Source organism: Cyprinodon tularosa, unplaced genomic scaffold, assembly GCF_016077235.1.
Source record: "Cyprinodon tularosa strain WSP-4 unplaced genomic scaffold, ASM1607723v1 ctg160, whole genome shotgun sequence".
NCBI classification, from domain to species: domain Eukaryota; kingdom Metazoa; phylum Chordata; class Actinopteri; order Cyprinodontiformes; family Cyprinodontidae; genus Cyprinodon; species Cyprinodon tularosa.
The window spans coordinates 1,653,475-1,673,572 of NW_024038438.1; the positions used below are offsets into that span (position 1 = coordinate 1,653,475).

The window sequence follows — 20,098 nt, forward strand, 5'->3', positions numbered from 1 at the left end:
TCTCCCTCAAACATTGGATCTTGAGCTTCTTCATCAGACAACTCAGTATCATCTACAATCTGCAGCAAAAAAATTCACTCTGCTTCTGAGAATGACACCCTTTCTTATAATTTTATAAGAAACACACACAATGGCAGAAATAACTTCAAATGTCCAATACGGAGGAAATTTTTTTGAAATACTATGTTAAAAGACATTTAAAGTTATTCAAAATATGTTTCAATGTGTTGTTAAGACACTTTAAAGCCTAAATTTGCTAAAAAGTATATATATCTGGCAAATACTTTCTGTTGAACTATAATGTGCCTTGAATTGACGTGTTTTGTTAAGTGGCCCTATATAAACTTTTCCTCTTTACATAAAATGTGCTTGAACTGATGGACGCCATCTTTCTGAGTGAGGAAGAGTTATGTACCAAAGGCCCACCCCTTCACATTTGGTATCATTGAAAAGCCCTAAATCTCCTTTGTAGAAATCAAAATGAGTTAACTGAGAAATATTCAGTGGATAGGAGATATTCAGGTTTATAAATGTCCTCCACAGAGGACAAATTTGAACTAGTGGTAGTCAGGACGATTTAAGAAAAAAATTGCAAAAACTGAAAGCCAAGAACTCGCTTGCTTGTTTTCTGATTGATGAATGTTTTTATTATTATTATTATTATTATTATTGAAACCTAAATGTACTAGGTTATTTTATCTTTGAAATGTGTAATATCAATAGTTTACTTTTTTTGAAAATATCTGCTGTTGTACTAACGAATCTATCTTTGCTGACCTTATGATTAAACTAATGTAACTGCAAACTATGTAACTTTAAACTAACTCCTCCTTTTTATTTCAGAAACTACAGGATGTGGGGTCTATTGTTAGGATTATTGATTTGGATGGAAGTGAATTACTGAGGGACTACTCTGGGGACATTGAACAAATGTTGGGGAGTAAGATGAAGTCTGTAAAGGTAAATCCCCTCTAATCAATGAATGTATAAATAAGTACTTAATGAATTAATGAGATACTAAATGAATCAATCAATCAGTCAATGTTTTTGGGCTCAGATTCATCACTGTGTGTAGATGTGTGCAGGAGGTTCTATTGCTGTAGAGATAATACCTGCTACATTTTCAGTTCTTTAACATAACATCTGTTAAAAATGTCAAGACATTTACCTTTTACATATTGTTTTTTTGGCCAAAAATCTCAGTAAGCTAACTCTAAAATAAAAAGAGAAAAGCAGCTTTGAACTATTATCATTTGAACTATTGAACCTTTAGAAAGGTGTGTTTTGCTTTGGTATAATTTAACCAACTAAATAAAGTGAAATGTATGCATCACCCAAAAGGTCATAGCTATCAAAGTATTGGAAAACACAGAGGCTCGCATGGAATTTCTTTCCTAAAGACTACAGATTTTTGCTATATTGGCACAAAATAGGCTAAAGACCACAAGTGAAAAAAATAATTTATCTAGGTTATCTTTTCTTGAAAACAAGACATCAGTTGACCCTAATATCAATGAAAAATGTTTGGGTTGAACCACTAACTCTAAATTAACTCAAGTACACTGAAAACACAGCTTTTTAAAAAATTTTAAAGCCTAGTCAAATGTTGATAGTGATGTCAAAAATGTACTAAAGTGAGAGGAAAAACCTGACTAGCACTGAGACTTTGTGGGAATAAAACCCAGTTTTGTTGTTGTTTCAAAAGTAAACTGCAAAGTGTAGACTCTCTAGTCTTTGCTGTTGTATGTCCTATGTCCAGTTTAAATGTTATATTCTATTATCTGACCTGTATTTTACCAGAGGTTAGCAGAGTCTGCAGAAGATGCGGACCTGTACCATGAATTCAACTCTTCACTTCAGGTCAGTTATATGAGAGCGATGGATGGATGGATGGATGGATGGATGGATGGATGGATGGATGGATGGATGGATGGATGGATATAGATAGATAGATAGATAGATAGATAGATAGATAGATAGATAGATAGATAGATAGATAGATAGATAGATAGATAGATAGATAGATAGATAGATAGATAGATAGATAGATAGATAGATAGATAGATAGATAGATAGATAGATAGATAGATAGATAGATAGATAGATAGATAGATAGATAGATAGATAGATAGATAGATAGATAGATAGATAGATAGATAGATAGATAGATAGATAGATAGATAGATAGATAGATAGATAGATAGATAGATAGGAAAAACAAAATGCATAGCTTTTCTTCCTGGTGGGTACTTTTTATTATCAGTCACAATTTCTGGTGATTTAACATTAACAAAGCATACATTCACAGTACTATTTGAAGGAAAGTTTGATTCCTCTCTGCTCTCTCCCTCTCTTTCAGTTTGATTACTACAACTCCATGTTTATTAACACACTAGATGAAGATGGGAACTCTGTTGAACTAGGTGGAGAATTTCCACTTGAAGAAAATGAACATTTTAACAAAATGCCTGTCAACACTCAGCTGAGCACCATCCAGGTTCCCACAAATGTTTATAACAAAGGTTAGTGGCAGTTCACATTAGACAACTGCTTGTTGAGGTGTTCCAAAATTTATTCACAATCTCTTCTCTACCCAAACAGATCCCAAGCTTCTTAATGCCATCTACAACTCTGAAGCTATAAACGATGTCTTTATCAGCAATTTTCAGAGAGATCCCACACTTACTTGGCAGTACTTTGGCAGTTCATTGGGCTTTTTTAGAATATACCCTGGTAAGTTTATCTTTCTTTCATTGTTTATTGTAAGTTTTAAAATACTACTTCTTTCTTTACGTCTATGTATACAGGGAGAGAAATATATTTTTTAAGATTATTATCTAAATGTTAATTTCAGTGTCAAATGTATTTATATGACAATTTAAAACAACAACACTTGCTTCAAAATTAACCAACACCTATTACTAAAAGTACAACGTATTTAGAATGAGGTTTAATAGAGTTAAGACCTCCAACAACTATTTAGTGTCTTGTACTGAGTTAATAAAGGAAAGGAAAGTAAAGGAAAATAAAAGATCACAGGTTTAAGAAACATGTAACCGTTCATATACTATACGCAATGCAAATATAAGGTGTTTCACAAATTTTGAGTGCCAAAAGTAAATGTTAAATTATTTCTTTATTATAATTTTAATCCTGAACATCAAGGACAAAATTACCACAGTTAAGTCCTCACAAAGGTGTGTGATCATCATAAGAAAATCCCATGCATAGGATAGGGGTAGACCATTTATCATTTTCAAAGGTATTAAATTAAGTGTAAATAGACCCTATTTAACATCAACCCCATCCCCACACATATAAAACAAACAAAAATCCAATATGAGAATTAACTGGGTGGAGGTCTGCATCAAATGACCTGTGATATCGGAGGACAGAAAAGGTGGCTGCCTCGTTTTTTTTCCCCTTGATGTGGCTCTGTGTTCTGGGTTCATTTCATAAAGAAGGTTTAACTAAATCAGACTCAAATTCTCAACTCTGAACTGATCTAGTCTAGGGTTGAAAACTCAGAGTTTCAGGCTTCACGAAAGCTGCTGTGAGTGAGTTTATTCAATTCTGAGTAGATCCACTCAGAGTTAAGCACGTGCGTAACAAGTATGAAAAGCCATTATCAGTGGAGCACCGATTCGATGAGTCACTATGACGACAGGCAACAGAAAGTGCCTATTTCACCCAGTGAGATAAAACAGCTGGAGAGTGTGTTTGAAAGACAGAGAAACAGCGCTACAGCAGCAAAAGAGAGGATGATGGAAAAGGAGAAGTTTGCTGCTCGAGTTAAAGCGTACGTTTATATGAAGTCTATTGTGGCAGGGCATTTTGACATTTATTAAAGTGCTGTTGTTCCATTTCCTAGTCAAAATCACATTCCTATAGTCAGAACTGTAATAACAGATTTTTTAATTACATTTTTGCTGCAGAAACTGACTTTTAGAAAGTAAAAAACAAAATTATACAAGTAAAAACTAAGTTGTATATACCTAGAAATGTTTACGCATTTTAAGTGACCTTTTTGACATTTATTTGCTTGACAAATATGTATTTATGATATCTGAAATACATTGCTTCATGATCAAAAAGATAAAGATGATGGCCAGAAACAATAAGAACATGGATATTTTGTGAGTTTGGGACCCAAACTGGCAGAAAAAAATCCAGATCCTACAACAACTGGAGCTCTGAATGAAACAATTAACAGGAATTCTTATTTAAGGAGAAAGCTAAATTATAGGTATTGTCATTAAATGTAAAAACAAGAGGTCAACTGACTGTGATGCCATTGATATGAAAATAATTAAGGAGGTAATTGAGGAAATTATTCAGCCTCTGACTTACACCTGCAATCTGTGATTTCAGTCGGGTACATTTCCAGAAAAGATGAAAATTTCCAAAGTTATTTCCCTTTATACCATTTCACAAATTATAGGCCTGTTTCTCTACTTGCACAGTTTTCCAAAATTTTTGAGAAATTATTTGTGGATAGATTAGATACATTCATTAATAAACATAAACTGCTTTCTGAGTCAGTGTGGATTTAGATCACAAATTCATTTAGATAAAATCAACTCATTCAATGGATGGAAGAAGTCACCAGTGCCTTAGATAATAAGAAATCTGCAGTTGGTGTATTACTGATCTCAAAAAAGCTTTTGACAAAATAAATATTACTTACTTAGTTAATGTGTAGAAGTATGTGGCATTGATACTTTCAAGCGCTATAAATTGGCCTGAGGAATAATTTAAAAGAACTTCTATGCATCAACTCTTTAGGTCACAGGAATACAGTCATACAATTGTTAACTCCTCTGAGAAAGCACGCGATGCCATTTTTAGCAATTTCTTTCTTTTTTTTTTTTTTCAAAATTCACTGTATACCATGAATGCATAATTACCTCATTTTATTTTATTTGTTTGTATATGTACAATTCTGTTTAAAGTAAGAGATCATTAAAAATGTCTCCGGACCTTTACTGGTTGATGATTTTCTTTATTCGGACCCCTCTGATTTTTAAGTGGTTACCTCTTGTTTAATGTTTATAAATATTTATTTCACGTCATGTGCTCCATCCAATGCAGATCATTGGCGCCATCCACATCTAGTGAAAACTAGTGTGATTAGATGAGTCATATAACGCAAACACTCATTGGTCAGCTAAAGGACATCATCAGAAGCAAGCAGGTGTTCTTCAAACTGTAAACACGAATTGTCTATGCCATGCTACAATGTCGGATTCAGAAAAAGTGTATCGGGAGACGGAGCCGGAGACCAACAAGACCTCCCTCATCCTTGGTCCTATCTCAAAGAATTTTTCGAAATAGTCGAAAAATTGAGCTTTCAGTTCATATAGTGACATTTGGCTGTTTTTTTAAAGGTTAATTTTTACTTTTATACTTTAAGTCGTTTTTGGAGCACATACTTTTTCACTTTTACTTGAGTAAAGAGGTCAAGTTGATACTTCAACTTTTACCAGAGTGTTTTTAAACTGCAGTATCTATACTTCTACTTCTACTTCTACTACAAATGTGTGTACTTTTGACACCACTGGGTAACAAGTCCTTTGCAAGAAAATACAGAGACATTTAACAATGCATGCAAATACTCACACAATAACTTCGATTGATTTTAACAATCATAAGTTAGTTCCAAAACAGACAACAAAAAATACATAAAATTTCTAAGAATGACGTAAATATCTTAAACATTCAACACTACCATCCTAACCTAAGGAGAATTTTAACCTTTTATTGTTTTTTATGACTTAACTGGTTTACAAGTCTGGTCTTGTGAGCTTTAATTTGTAATCATTGTATTGTATTATTCATTATACTGTTAATATATTTTTCTACTGAAAACTACTTCTATACTGAGAACCCTCTGTGCTGTCTGTAAGGTATTAAATGGACTCCAGACACCAATGGTGTAGTTGCCTTTGACTGCAGGAACAGGAACTGGTGAGTTTCATCAAGTTTTCATAGCACACTTAAGCCAATATTTAATTTCTTATATATTTTTTTCTTTTAGAAGAGTGCATTAAAAACAAATTCTAATTACCATGTTTTCTTTTCTTTTTGAAGTAGATATGAAGGTCAAAACGTGGTATTTTTTTCTATTCTGTTAATTAACAGACCTTTATTATCTAAGAGGTTTTTGCTTGTTTTCATTTATTATTAGTAATTAAACTATTAAAGAATAAGATAAAGGGGTTTGAGGCTTTGTTTCTTTTAAGCATAAACCAAGCCCTGTTTTCCAACTTCGGTACAAGAGCATGGTGTTGAATATTTTAGTTTTGTTTACCCTCTAAATACTTAACAATAACATGCAAAACAATAAACTAATGGTGTCCAAAAAGCAGGGGGACTCGCTGCACAGTAGAGATTCAGTCAGAGACCATTGTCCCCATGAATGTGGGTCGCCTGAGTAGCAACATTGAAACTCTGATCCTCTCTAAAAGACGTTAAGCTGTTCCTCAGCCAGGTCACTGCCACCCATATGGCACCATAGAGTATATAACTGCTCATTCTAAACATTACCAGAGAGCTGTATGTGCCTAAACATTTAGCTACAAATCAATACTGCTAATGGGGTTTTAACTGAGACAAAAAGCTAAATATGATCATATATAAATAAAATCTGAAGAACATTTTTTTTTGACTTCAGCAAATTAAACTGTATGCCTGACTTCCATAAAAAAATATTGCCTTTACTCTGCTATCTTATAGGTATATTCAGGCAGCCACATCTCCCAAGGATATTATCATAATGGTGGACATCAGTGGCAGCATGAAGGGGTTAAAGATGACCATAGCAAAGCACACTATCAACACCATCCTGGATACGCTGGGAGAGAATGATTTTGTCAATGTCATTGCTGTGAGTCGTCTTCTTCTTTGCAAACACGCACATTTTTTATTTGGAATAGATATTTTGCACTCATGCAAGCATTTGATTAGATTTTTTAGTTTCCTAACAATCACTCAGCATTGGCTTTTCAATATATTTGCATAAATAACAACATAGGAAACAGCATGACACTCCTGTGATGCTTCATGATTATTCATTTTTCTTTTGTCTGTCTGTAGTACACTGACTACGTACGCTATGTGGAGCCATGCTTTAGAGGAACACTGGTGCAGGCTGACTTGGACAACAGAGAGGTAAGATCATTATCTTCATGAAGGCTTCTCATCTGGCATTTCACAGGCAGAAATGTTGGCTCACATTAGGTTTTTCTGTTATAACAAGGAATTCGTATGGGTTTTCATTCATTTTGAGTTATTTTCTATTATTGACCCTAACTTTGACAATTACCAATGCATTATTGCTTGAAGAATTGTCTTTAAATATTTTTCAAATTGTGTGTCATTCTTTGTTAAATGTACTGTGTGCCAATCCACACTCAATGCTTGAAGGATATGCTCATGCATTGAGAAAATTCTGCCTCCTGTTTTCAAATTTACCAGATGTATTTACCTTTTCCCATGCCTAGTTTACAGAAGCTGACTGTTTTGTTTTTACCCCATAAAAAATAGACCTTTTCTGTATTTCTGACAAATTTTTGAGCAGTAAAATTTACAGCATTGAATAGAATAGCTTCTAAGTCTTAGTAAGTGAGGTTGAAAGCACCTTTTTTTTTTTTTTTTGGCATCCCCTAATTGCCGCTACGGCTATAGGGTTTTACATTGAGTTATGTATGTTAATGAAACCATCCTGTTCTAATACGGAATGAGAATACATCAGTGACAAAAAAGGTCAAAGCAATCTTATTTGTTATCATATTTTTAAACGGTCAAGCAGCTGTATTCATGGATAAATAGCTTAAACGTCCCTTTCCTCGGGAAAGAGAGAGGTTTCAGTTGAGTCCAAGAAAGGGGGAAAAAAAAGAGACCATACCTTAACCTCGGGGGTAAAGGGAAGACCTATATTTTTTATAGATTCACTTGTGCTTCTGCAGACTCCCCGCAGCCACAGTTCCTCTTTTTGCAGAGAAATCCTGGCAAATATCTTAATAAAGCTGTAAGAATTTACATCAAAGCATTCAATAGTGATGAAGGCCTGGACTGTCTCAAGCAAAGGAGGATTCTTACACCGTATCCCTGCTTGTGGCTGAATCATAACATCCTCACTCTATTGTTGAAGACCTGCTTCTCCCAGCAGCAACTGTTATAACTGAAATTATGATGAACAAAAAAGCATCTGGAAGACTCAACTGAAACTTTATGAACGACGCAGTGAAGTGTTTGGGTTTTTGAAGGAACAACTACATTCTCGCTGTGGTGTTTGAGGATGCAAAGTGGGTGGCACGCCTAGCAGATATCACGTGTAAATATATATTGTCAGGGTTCCCGTGTGGGTTAGTGTGAGTTGTGCATCTCTATTATAGAGGATCTTTGTGGAGAACTTGGGTAGCCTACACAGGTGAAAGAAATCTTTATAATCATAGTGCTGGGCTTAAAAGAGCACCAGAGCCTTCATTCAGGGCTGGTTTCTTGTGTGTTGTAGATGTTGTTTTGTTGCTTCCCTCGAGTATTTTTCATGACATTTATTGGTTTTGTTTGGTTTTCAGTATTTTTGGATTTTTGCCTCTTTTTCCCTCATCCAAACTCATCCGTGCCTACTCCTCTCTGCTTTTGGGTCCTCAAATCCTCCACCCAACTTGACATAAAATTGTCAAACTGAATGAGCTCAACCCATCACTTCAGGGGAGGGAATCACACATCCTTAAAATATATGACAAAATTAAAGGATTCTTAAAAAAGCTCAAACTATGGGAGAGAAAATGCGATGAGGGAGATGTGAGTTCTTGCTACCACTGATGTTTTCCGGACTCCAGTGGTCAAACTTGTGCAAGCACAAATGTCTGGCCTCTGCAATGATTTCAGTCAGTATTTTAAGTACCATGAAGAAAATGTCAGAGAGACTTCACTGTGTGTGAGAGTAGCAACAACCTTCCCACAAGGCTGCAAGAGCATCTGATGGATTTGTCGGCCGATCGTGGCTGAAAATGAGATTAGCTGAAAAGACATTGACAGAGTTTTTCTGTGATGTGAAAAGAGAGAATACCTTTAACTGGAGAAAAATGCAATGTTTGAACTTTTGCCTTTTGGTTCTGCTTACATGTGTGAGGTTACCTACTCAGCTTAGACCAACATCATAACCAAGCCGAGGAAAAGACTAGATGTGGAAAACAGCCTACTAAGAGCTGTTTCCAAATTTCCCCCAGATCTATCAGAGCTTATCAAAGAAAAACAAGCTCAGCTAAATAAAGCTAATTTGAATGATGAAAACAAAGTAAAACTGATATAATGAATATAGGACTTTTGTTTTGTTTTTTAAATGTACATTTATCTTTTGATTTTGGATTTTTTTTTTAAACTTATTCACTTTCTAGGCAACATATTTAAGGTATGTTTTAATTTCATTGACTAAATAAGAAAATGCCTGATAATTAAATGTTAAATATTTTTTTCCTTTTATAATCACTTGTGGATTTTTAAAATCAACAGGTTTCTCTGAAAGGGTCCTCATGGTATGACAAAATGGCTCAAAAAAACACAGGTCAAAAAAGGTTGAAACCACGGATGTACATGTAGCTGCTAGTGAAATAATCTTGTTCTTTGTTTGTCTTTCAGCACTTTAAGCTGTTGGTGGAGGAGTTGCACGTTAAAGGAGAAGCAAAAATAAAGAATGCGATGAAGGAGTCCTTTAAGATCTTAAATGAGGCAAGTTAGTCTTTGCCTCATTGTTGAAAGTCTATCAGTATATATAGTAACAGTATATATAACAGTAATATTTGGGGCAATATCATAATTCATTAAAGAAAAACATAAAGCTGGGAGAGAGATGTGATGATCAGTATCTTTATCAATATATTTTTGTGTGCAGGCAAGGATCAATGGCCAGGGCAGCATGTGTAATCAAGCAATTATGCTAATCACAGATGGGGCCATGGAAGACTTTGAGTCTGTCTTTGAAGAATTTAACTGGCCAGAGCGCAGGGTAAGCAATTGGAAGGGACATTAAAACTTTTTTCAGTATACAGATTATGGATCAAGGTTTACATCTAGTTCTTAAGTAATGTTAAGAATGTTGGAATAAGAATGTTCAAAATCATCGAGATTCCTGCTTTAAATATCACAGTTTAAGCCTGAATTGTATTGCTCATGTATGCTGTAGTAACTGAGATAGTTTTTTTTCCTGGTTTTATTCTTTTCAAAAGAACTTAAGCTGTCGGGATGGCTGCTTTCAAACTTCTTAGAAGTAAAGCTGCTGGATATGCAAATTCTGGGCTGGTTTGGTTAAAGGGGTCATAGAATGATTAAAAGCAAATAAATAAATGAAGAAAATGAAGAAAAAAAGAAAGAAGGTTTGCAATTGCATCAGATTCAGCATCATGTCTGCTAGGAAGTTTGTTGGTCATGGGCTATTACAAAGTATACAATAATTGATCAATATGTCAATTTTTAACATGGCTCTCTGTTTAGGTGCGAGTGTTCACCTACTTGATTGGCAGAGAGATGACATTTGCTCAAAACACCAAGTGGATAGCTTGCAACAACAAGGGTCAGTCCAGTGTCTATGTTTAGATAAGTGCATGAAAGTTCTTACCATTTTGTGTACGAGCAGTCTTATAAAATCTGATATTGTGAATTTTTCAGGCTACTACACACACATCTCTACACTGGCTGATGTTCAGGAGAATGTCAATGAGTATCTCCATGTGCTCAGTCGACCAATGGTCATCAACCATGACCACGACATTATCTGGACAGAAGCCTACATGGACACAGTGGTGAGCAGAGCTGCCCACTCTATAATTTTTTCCACATTTTATCACCATCCTTGTGTTTGTGACTTCATGCTCACCTGTTTTTAATTCATAAATCGAATTATTCTCTCATGAACATCTGGACCTATCTTTCCCCTCCGGCAGCTTCCCAACACAAAGGAGGTAAACAAATAAATAATTGTTTGTGATAAATATTAACCATTTGCCTTATATTATTTCAGGTATATTTCATAAGAATTTTCACCCAGTTCTAGCAAAATCTTAAGTATAGAAAACATTGCAATATGGTTATTTTCCTCCATCAACTGAAAAAGGAAAGGGACAAGTTATTTGTGCAACGTTTTTTAATACCAGGAATCAGAGCACATATGACAGCTAAAATAGCTCCTATGGAAGAGTGTGAAGTGTAATTCAAATCTTTAAATGCTACCGTGAGGGTAGGGTAAAGCATTATGTCTTAAATCTTCATAACTGGGTTCTTATTCTTTAACATGAGCATTAAATGTCATGACCTTGCAAAAAAGGAAATCATAACTTAATTCCATCATTATACGCAAAAACAGAACTGAAATATCAGCATTTAATACAGCATTTTTTCCGACACAATTGATATGAGTTAAAAGTGAGTCAAAAAATTGTTTAAAACTCACAAAAGCAGGAATTTTACTGTTTCACAGTTGCAAATCCTCATTAGGTGCTTTTTGTATACACAAGTTTCGGATGCATTATCCTAGCAGTTTGCTTAGTTTTTTGTGGGCTTTTGTTATATGTGTATTTTAATAATCTGTAACAAATTGTGCTATGCTGTCTTTAAGCTTTTCTATACCAAAGCTCAGAGTCTGCTGCTGATGACTTCTGTGGCTATGCCAGTTTTCAGCAAAAAGAAGGAAACGGTCAGTACATCTCACAATAGAAATCTCATCATATTCTCTACAAGCTAAAGTTGACAACTGGCTGGTTTTATGTATTCCATAGAAAAGTGTCTCATTTCGATCTTACTTATATCACAAATTATTTATATAATGATTTTCCTGATAGTAAAATAAGCACAGATTCATTTTGCAAACAGCTTGGTTGATGTAAACCAGATTCCAACCCAATCTGGAAAAAAAACACAACACTAAATAAAAAAAGACTGCATAGATTTTTGCAGTCTTCGCAACAAACAATCTGCATTGATTATTTCCTGTACTTTTCACACCGGAGATAATCATAAATGAATAAAATAAAAGTAAAAAAGCATTTATACACTGAAAAGAGCAGAAAGCGAAATTACTGAATCACTTTATGGTCACATATTTTTAGATAAGTTGTGTGTAACTGTTTGACCTTTAATATTACTGTTTTCAGCTGTCACATGGAATCCTGCTTGGTGTGGTTGGCACTGATGTTCCACTAATGGAGGTGATGAAGCTAGCACCCAGATACATTGTGAGAGCAACTTTTGGCTACACCTGTTTTCAAAACTAGACTGCATATTTGCAAATAAAGCTGAAAACAGGGTTGTGTTTCGTTTTAGCTTGGACCACATGGCTATGCCTTTCTTCTTAACAACAACGGTTACATCCTGGCTCATCCTGACCTCCGACCTCTCGTAAGTTAAACTTCTGAACATGTAAATTCTCAGTCATCAGGGTCATTGCAACTACAAGCAACCTTATGTTTTGGGCAACCAGACTTTCTCTCAGTTTTAATAAAGATGTTTCAACATCCTTGTCAATTTTGTCAGCTCGCAGTTCAGCAATCTGAGAGGACAGATGTTTTGAAAGAGGGTGAAGGAAGCCATCTTTTTTAAAGGGAGCAGCCATCACTGAACATAAAGGGAGGATCATGGTTTCAGCTTACATGCAACTACAATGCTGTAGTGGAACCCAATCAAAAAAGGTTACACAAGAATGCTCATCATGAGTCAAATGCTGAACACATAACCAATATAGAACAAAAGACTTCAACAGCCCAGGATGACAGGTAAGTGTTAGATTTGAATTGCTTAGGAGGATGACCTATGTGTTGCTTAAAACTTTATTGCTCCAACTACAGATTAGTCTCACTCTAGTGCGTGCCAACAGAATAAGCAGACTCCAACATAGGTTTTGAAATATCTTCAGAAAAACTGATTGAAAGTCCGGTTGCTTCTTATTTAAGCTTGTTTTTCTTAACACCAAAGTGTTCGAAATTAAATAATCAAATCATTCTTAAATAACTAGCTGGATGAATAAAAGACATGGGCATTGAAATTCTGACATATGACAATTAAATTGTGGAATAACCGAATGCAGGTAATATTTTCAGCTAAACAAATGAAAACTCACTATTATGAAATATATTTCATTAAAAAAAAAAAAAGAAAAAAAGATATAATATGGCAATTTACACCTATAATGAGAATTATTGTTTAGGTATTTTTAGCATTCTTTTTATGTACATTTTTGCTTTATACATTCCAGCATAATATCAATAAGATATTTGATCCGATATAGCTTTAACACATTGGAAAGGGCATCCAGTTAGTGCATTGGAATTAAATTATAACATGCAAATCTTTAAGTGGAACTAATGTGACTGTCAGGGTTAGTGAATGTAGTAGTGGACCCAAATACAGAGTAGGAGGCAGGGAAGATTGCTTGCAAAATTCTATGAAACATGTAAAAATACAAAGTCCAGAACTGATCTACAAGGAAACTCAAGAACCCAAAAACTAAGAGACACTAGGGAGGAATAAACCAAAAGAACGACAAGGATCTGGCAGGTGTAGACAAAAGTAACTAGAAGGAGCTATGGGAAAAGAGACTGGGACAAGGGGGCAACAGAAAATAATACAAAAAATACAATTCAGTTCAGTTTATTTATACAGCGCCAATTCACAACAGGTCATCTCAAGGCACTTTACATTTCAACCTGTCCAATTGATTCAACATGTTCTATCTAAGGAAAAGGAAAACCAATCAATTGCATTTAGTCAATCAATTTGTTTATAGATGTTTGAGATCGGCCTGTTTTTCAGTGTAGTCCTGTTTCTCTGACTGTGACTGGCTGGATGTGCTCTCTTCATTCTCTGACATGGGAGCTGGGTCGGAGCTCATCTGCCTGGCTGTGTGTTTCCTGGACGGGGCCGCCTTTTACAGCTGCCTTTTGTATCTCTGCTTCTGTCTCCTTGAACCCCAGTCGGCCTCGGCAGATGGCCGCTCACACTGAGCCTGGTTCTGCTGGAGGTTTCTTCCTGTTAAAAGGGAGTTTTTTTCTCTCCACTGTCGCTACAAGCATGCTTAGTGTGAGGGATTGCCTTCGAGTCAATGAGTCGATGCAATCAACTGCTTTTCCTTAGAAAGAAAACTTAGAAATCAATTGTACTGTAAAGTGCCTTGAGATGACATGTGTTGTGAATTTGTGCTATATAAATAAACTTAATTGAACTGAATTAGATTGAATTGAAATAGCTTTTTCAAATATATAGATCAATGCAATGATGAGTTTCTGTTCATGAAACCCCACCAAGATAGTCACTGCTACAGTAACTGAAAAGAAGAGTAGACACTGTTTGGTATCAGCTAATGTGGGTGCAGGTCCAACCTGCTGATGTGGATTGGCCGAATAAGTCATTTAGTTGAACAATGTCATTACAAAATAAGAAGGCGATGGGTAAAAACATCATTATAAAACAAAAGCTGGCTTTTTAAAGGTAACATTTTTAAATGAAAACTTTTGGAATTAAATAAAAATGCCTCAAGAATTATTTTTGATTATTGGGATAAATTGTCAGAGTAAATCATTATTTTTATCATGAAATTTCAATATTCTTAGGTATACTTCATAATAATTAGCTGAGAATTTTACTTGTATTCAGTTAATTCAAAATTACATTGCCATATTTAATATACGTTTATTATTTATTCAATTCAAATATTTTGAACACTTTGGTATAAACTGATCTAATAAAATGTAGAAGAAGAGTTTCCCCAACAGTCATTGACTGTTTATCAACACTGTAGACTTTAAGCCAACCTTAAATTTCTCTCCTTCCCAGGTAAAGGGTTAAGAGCAGAACATTTGAGTTATCATCTTCAAATTCCATTAAAAACTAGTAAATTTCTACCTGCACTTAGTTTTTCCTTCAAATCTCTAGCTTTTTTTAAATAATGAGAACAAACCCTAAAAATTGATTGGTGATACTCTCAAGGCTCGCTAATTCAATTTGTCGTGGGATTTGTGTAAACTGAATATCAGTCTCACCGAAGCTTCTTTACATTGTGGTGATTTTAGGATAAAGCTGGTGTGACAGTGCCATCTCATGGAGAAGAAGGTTTTCTGTATATTCTCTTTCATTATCATTATGACCTACTGAGGCAAAGCAAAGGTACGAAAAAGGAAACAAAAGTCAGTGTAACTTAATGTTGCCTCCAAGGTAGTTCAGATATATATATTTATGGTTTAAGACATTAGCAAATGTCTCAACTACTGAATAAAAAATGTCCATTATTTCATATATAAACTTAGCACCCACATTTGAGTAATTTCTGTTTGAACCTTCAGTCTTCTTTGTAAAAATGATTCTTTACAGTAAATTTTCACACACAATGTAATTATGCCATGGATGTGCATTATATATGGCTATCCAAAACCCTGTTTTGTTATCAATATTTCCTTAAAACAATCACACAGCTTGTCACCAGTTTAACATTTTAATAGGGATTCATTCTCAGTAACTGTGCCTCTCTGTCCTACAGTTTAAAGACGGCAAGAAACTGAAACCAAAGCCGAACTACAACAGTGTGGATCTTTCAGAGGTGGAGTGGGAGGATACAGATGAGATGGTAAACATGCCTAAAGAATTAGGATTTAAATATTTTAAAATCAAATCAGGATGTATTTGGCTGGATGATCTTCAGTAAGTGTATGTAACTTGATCTGATGTACGGTAATTAAAGACTTTTTTCACTGTCATTGGCTGAAATAAATATTACTTAGGTGGACACCAGTGGCGGTTGATGCTCTATGAAACAGGGAAGGCTCAGTCCTAGAGTGGGCTCAACATTTATGCACAACATACTTAGGTGCATTTTAGTGTATATGTAATGAAGTTTAAAGACTGTATTTATGAAGTTCGACAATGCAGGAATTTACAGGGGAGGTTTGGCCTCCCTATCCTATTCAATGAGAAATTGCCACTGGTGGACAGATACTAAATGTAATAGTGATTTTTGCACTGCCTCTTTTTTTCCTTCTGTTCAGCTAAATATGCACTTGTATTTTTACAGCTTAGGACACCCATGGTAAAAGGTGAAACTGGGAGTATAACCCTGAACATCAGAGCCTCTGTGGATAAAGGGGTAAGAAAGTTATTCATTTATTTTTTCATTTAGATGACAATAGCACCATATTTCATCATACAGAGACTCACTTTTGAAAATACTATATAAGCCTTTTTTTGTCTACTGCAAACTACGTTTGCATATATTCTAAATGGAATCAACATAACACATTAAGTTAATGGTGACTTTTGCGTCCATTTTGTGTTTGCTCAACTCTGAATGGGTTGTATAACTGCACTGTGCGACAACATAACCCACCAGATGGCTCTCAAAGTGCTGTAGTTAGTACCCATGGTGCCACCTGTGCATTTCTACTTCATTAAAGAAAAATGCTGCTTCCTTAAGTGGATAAAGTAATTTTCCCCCATTAAAGCTCCAATAGGGGGAAATAGTAAATTTTTACAACAATTCAATTTATATCACAATTCATGATTAAAACGATCCGATGGGATTCAGTGACTTGAAATTGATCCAGTTAATCTTTAGCTAAAAAAATTACCTCTGTGACTGTGAAATAAATACCTATAAATCTCCTAGATTTTAAATTTATTTTTCAAGGGAACTTAGAGCAATAATGAATATGGGCATAAACAAATATGTGGAAAAAAGGTCATTTCAAATACATTCATCCAACACTCAATTAAATCAATATGAGGTTAGCCTTTGTTGTATTATTTTTTTTACAACTAAGCATTTTTAAAGTAAAGTGCACTAAATTTAATAAATATTTGAACAGTAGGTTAACCTGCTGTTTCAACTGCTTTTTTGCCTTTTACGTAACAGATTACAGCTTTAATATAAAAGTAACAGGATGAATCACATGTAGATTTACCTGCTCTTTTTACTACTGTTTTTCAGCGTACAAATATCACAAATAGAACATTACTGTTAAAACATGTATGTGACTGGTATGGCTTCAGCTGATCAATATGGTCTGGTTGCAGTTCCTTGCATATGAACCCGTTGCTGAACTAGCAATTTCCAGCTCAGTGACTTCTCATCCATCCACCGAGCTGTTTTGAAATCAGCGCATATATAAATATATATATATATATATATATATATATATATATATATATATATATATATATATATATATATATATATATATATATATATATATATATATATATATATATATATATATATATATATATATATATATATGGGTGTGTGTGTGTGTGTATACTGTATCGTATTTCAATACACAAAGGCCAGTTTGATGAACATTGCTGTTGTGAATAATGCTTGACCAGCATATCTCTTTATCCTATAGAAGAGACCATTGTACCTGATCAACAACTATTTCTACACCAACATTGCTGAAACGCCTTTCAGGTATAGCATACTTTTTACTTCAACATACTGCCGTCATTTTAACAATGTAGATATAATGGCTATAAACAGAGACTAACAGTCAGTCACTCTCCAGTAAACATTCCCCTGCTATTTCTGCCCTCTTCAGCTTTGGCATGGTGCTTACCAAGGGCCATGGCAGTCTAATGTTTACAGGAAATGTGTCAGTGGAAGAAGGTAAACATCTAGATTATTTTTCCTAATAAAAACCTTGTGTTTAGTGTAGAATGTTCTGCACAACTATTATTTATTTTTTTTACAAAAAAGCAAACATTTTTCCAACACATTGTGTATGTGTACAAGGTGAATTAGATAAATCAGATAAAACTGCATCTTTAACACCAGAATGTTTTGTTGTAATTTGTTTTTTAGTGATTGGCATGTTTTTACCTTCTAATACAGGACTGCATGATCTGACCTCCCCTGACCTCAGCATTGCCTCTGAGTGGTAGGTTAATAACTTTAACATTCAGAGTAAATCTGTAACGGAGTGAATTAGATTGAAGTAGATTTATTGCATTTCCAATTTTCTTTTTCAAATATAGAGCAATATAATCTATATCTATGTTTGTACATGCTCATTATAGAATGACTTTATTCAGTTTTCTGTTATTTGAATAACTAGTGTAAATTTATTATTTTCTTTAATGGAAGGGTATGGAAACTTTCAGGCACAACTGTATATTTAAAAAATCAATTTCCTAAGAAAAAATAAGTTTGCACATCTGGATATTTTCTAATGTAAATGTGCCATGTAACCCAAAGAGGTTTGTTCAACATGGGATAGTTTCCTATCAGCCATGCCATCAAAGTATGCAGAAAAAACTAACTCCATGAGCATGCTGGTTATACAAAGCTTTATTTAGAATTGGTGACAATCTGCTGTGGGCTTGGGTGAATTGTGTTCCACTTAAATCCTGTGATGTTGTTTAATATTCAATCAAAGAACTTGTTATCTTTCATATGTTTCCCTGTGAACATCCACCAAATGGCTGTGTGTAGGACATCAGATAAAACAGTGATTAATGCGATCATGGTCAAGCATACATATGGAATCAATTCACAACCACATCCAAACATACATTTATTTGAAAAAAATTAAACTACAAGTTAAACATACTTCAGTTAAACATTTTTAGGTAAGCTAGCAAAACTACACAGAAATTAAAAGCTGCTATTTACACATCAGAAAAGACAAATGAAAATAGTTGAAAACTGTTATCAATAATGTTATGCAATGTATCACAGTTCAACATTGCTATTATGTTAGAAAATCTAAGTGTATCTTGAAGATTAAATAAGGTTAAAACAGCTTTAATAATAACTGGAATTTGCTGAAACTAATTCACAATTCAAATACCAGCTAATTTTCATTATGTGTTGTGAAATCCAGTGTTTAGATAAGCTTAACGTAATCGAATTGAATAATGCTATGCTTTAATGCACAGTCAAACCGTTCTGTGGACATTGGGTTTATGATATTTTATGATAAAATGCTAAGCTCTCTGTCAACAAATTTAGTTTTCATAGAATTTTCAAGGCTGCGCCTCGCAAGAATGCATGATATTGTCTTGGTTCTGTTATGTTTTACTTTGCTCCATGTTTTCTAGTTTTATTGGTTTAATTCCTATTTTGTTGTTTTTTCTGGATATATTTGAATTCTAAGGTTTTTATTTGTTGCCCTCTGTTGGCCTCTTGTGTTGGTCTCCCTTTCCCTAGCTCCTTCCTTGACTTCTCTCCTCACACCTGCTCCCAATCTGCTCGTTAGCCCTCTCCTTGTTAAGTCTACCACAAATACTCTCCTTGTGCAGTTCCTCTGTGCTGGTTCCCCGTCTTACCCTGTCTTTCCTCGTCTTACTTTGACGTACCTCGTCTTATCCTGGCTCCTCGTGATTGTTTTCACCAGATGTCTCCATGGTTCAGGTTTGTTTTATATTTTTCATGTTGGATTTTTGGAATCCTCCCTCTGTTACCTGTGTTTAATTCATTAAATGTTTTAAGAAACTCAGCCCTCCCTCCCTGCCTCTACATTTGGGTCCTCTAACCTCAACCAAATTCTGACAGACATTTAAATGGACTACACATTCTCATCTGCATAATATAAGTATTTTAGCTGTACAACATCATTTTGCAAACAGTGGAAAAACATTTTGGACGTTTTATATTTTTACATGGTTACAACTGAAAAGGTATTTTCCTCTACCCATCGCTCAGGGGCCTCATACTTAACTATGACAAAAATAGGATAGATGATCATAGTTTGGACTGCTATAGCCTCTGTTATGCCACAACACTGTTTTGAAAGAACATGTAGGGCTTGTTCAGGGACGAGGAATTTTGAGATTATCTTTATCAAACTTTGTATGAATATTTTCTTTTTAATTTCCATCTTCTTGGTGTGGAATAATGTCTTACATTATGCATAATGTGTTATGCTCTGCCAATTTTACAAACATTGCCAGAGCATTATAAACACAATGCTCCACTTGCGATTACTAATCTGTAGGGCATTTCATTCTTACTAAGAAAGCAATTCTGAGCATTAGACTGATAAAGAATTGTTAAAATGTTTTGTAATTGTAATATAAGACTCGGTAGGCTACAAAATATTTGCATCCGACCTAAGAATCA

General features: G+C 34.6%; 1 protein-coding gene across 1 annotated transcript in view; it reads left to right on the forward strand.

Moving 5' to 3' along the window:
- LOC119780467 (voltage-dependent calcium channel subunit alpha-2/delta-4-like) overlaps window positions 1–20,098 on the forward strand; it is a 67,126-nt gene that overhangs the window by 6,190 nt on the left and 40,838 nt on the right. Inside the window, exons 3-22 of the mRNA XM_038280537.1 lie at window positions 844–960; window positions 1,801–1,860; window positions 2,360–2,522; window positions 2,602–2,733; window positions 5,907–5,967; window positions 6,736–6,886; window positions 7,096–7,170; window positions 9,646–9,735; window positions 9,899–10,012; window positions 10,498–10,576; window positions 10,672–10,805; window positions 10,947–10,964; window positions 11,618–11,695; window positions 12,153–12,233; window positions 12,322–12,396; window positions 15,527–15,613; window positions 16,058–16,129; window positions 17,388–17,449; window positions 17,577–17,644; window positions 17,870–17,915. Coding sequence (XP_038136465.1) covers window positions 844–960; window positions 1,801–1,860; window positions 2,360–2,522; window positions 2,602–2,733; window positions 5,907–5,967; window positions 6,736–6,886; window positions 7,096–7,170; window positions 9,646–9,735; window positions 9,899–10,012; window positions 10,498–10,576; window positions 10,672–10,805; window positions 10,947–10,964; window positions 11,618–11,695; window positions 12,153–12,233; window positions 12,322–12,396; window positions 15,527–15,613; window positions 16,058–16,129; window positions 17,388–17,449; window positions 17,577–17,644; window positions 17,870–17,915 — 1,763 coding nt within the window. The remainder of the gene's footprint in view (window positions 1–843; window positions 961–1,800; window positions 1,861–2,359; window positions 2,523–2,601; window positions 2,734–5,906; window positions 5,968–6,735; window positions 6,887–7,095; window positions 7,171–9,645; window positions 9,736–9,898; window positions 10,013–10,497; window positions 10,577–10,671; window positions 10,806–10,946; window positions 10,965–11,617; window positions 11,696–12,152; window positions 12,234–12,321; window positions 12,397–15,526; window positions 15,614–16,057; window positions 16,130–17,387; window positions 17,450–17,576; window positions 17,645–17,869; window positions 17,916–20,098) is intronic.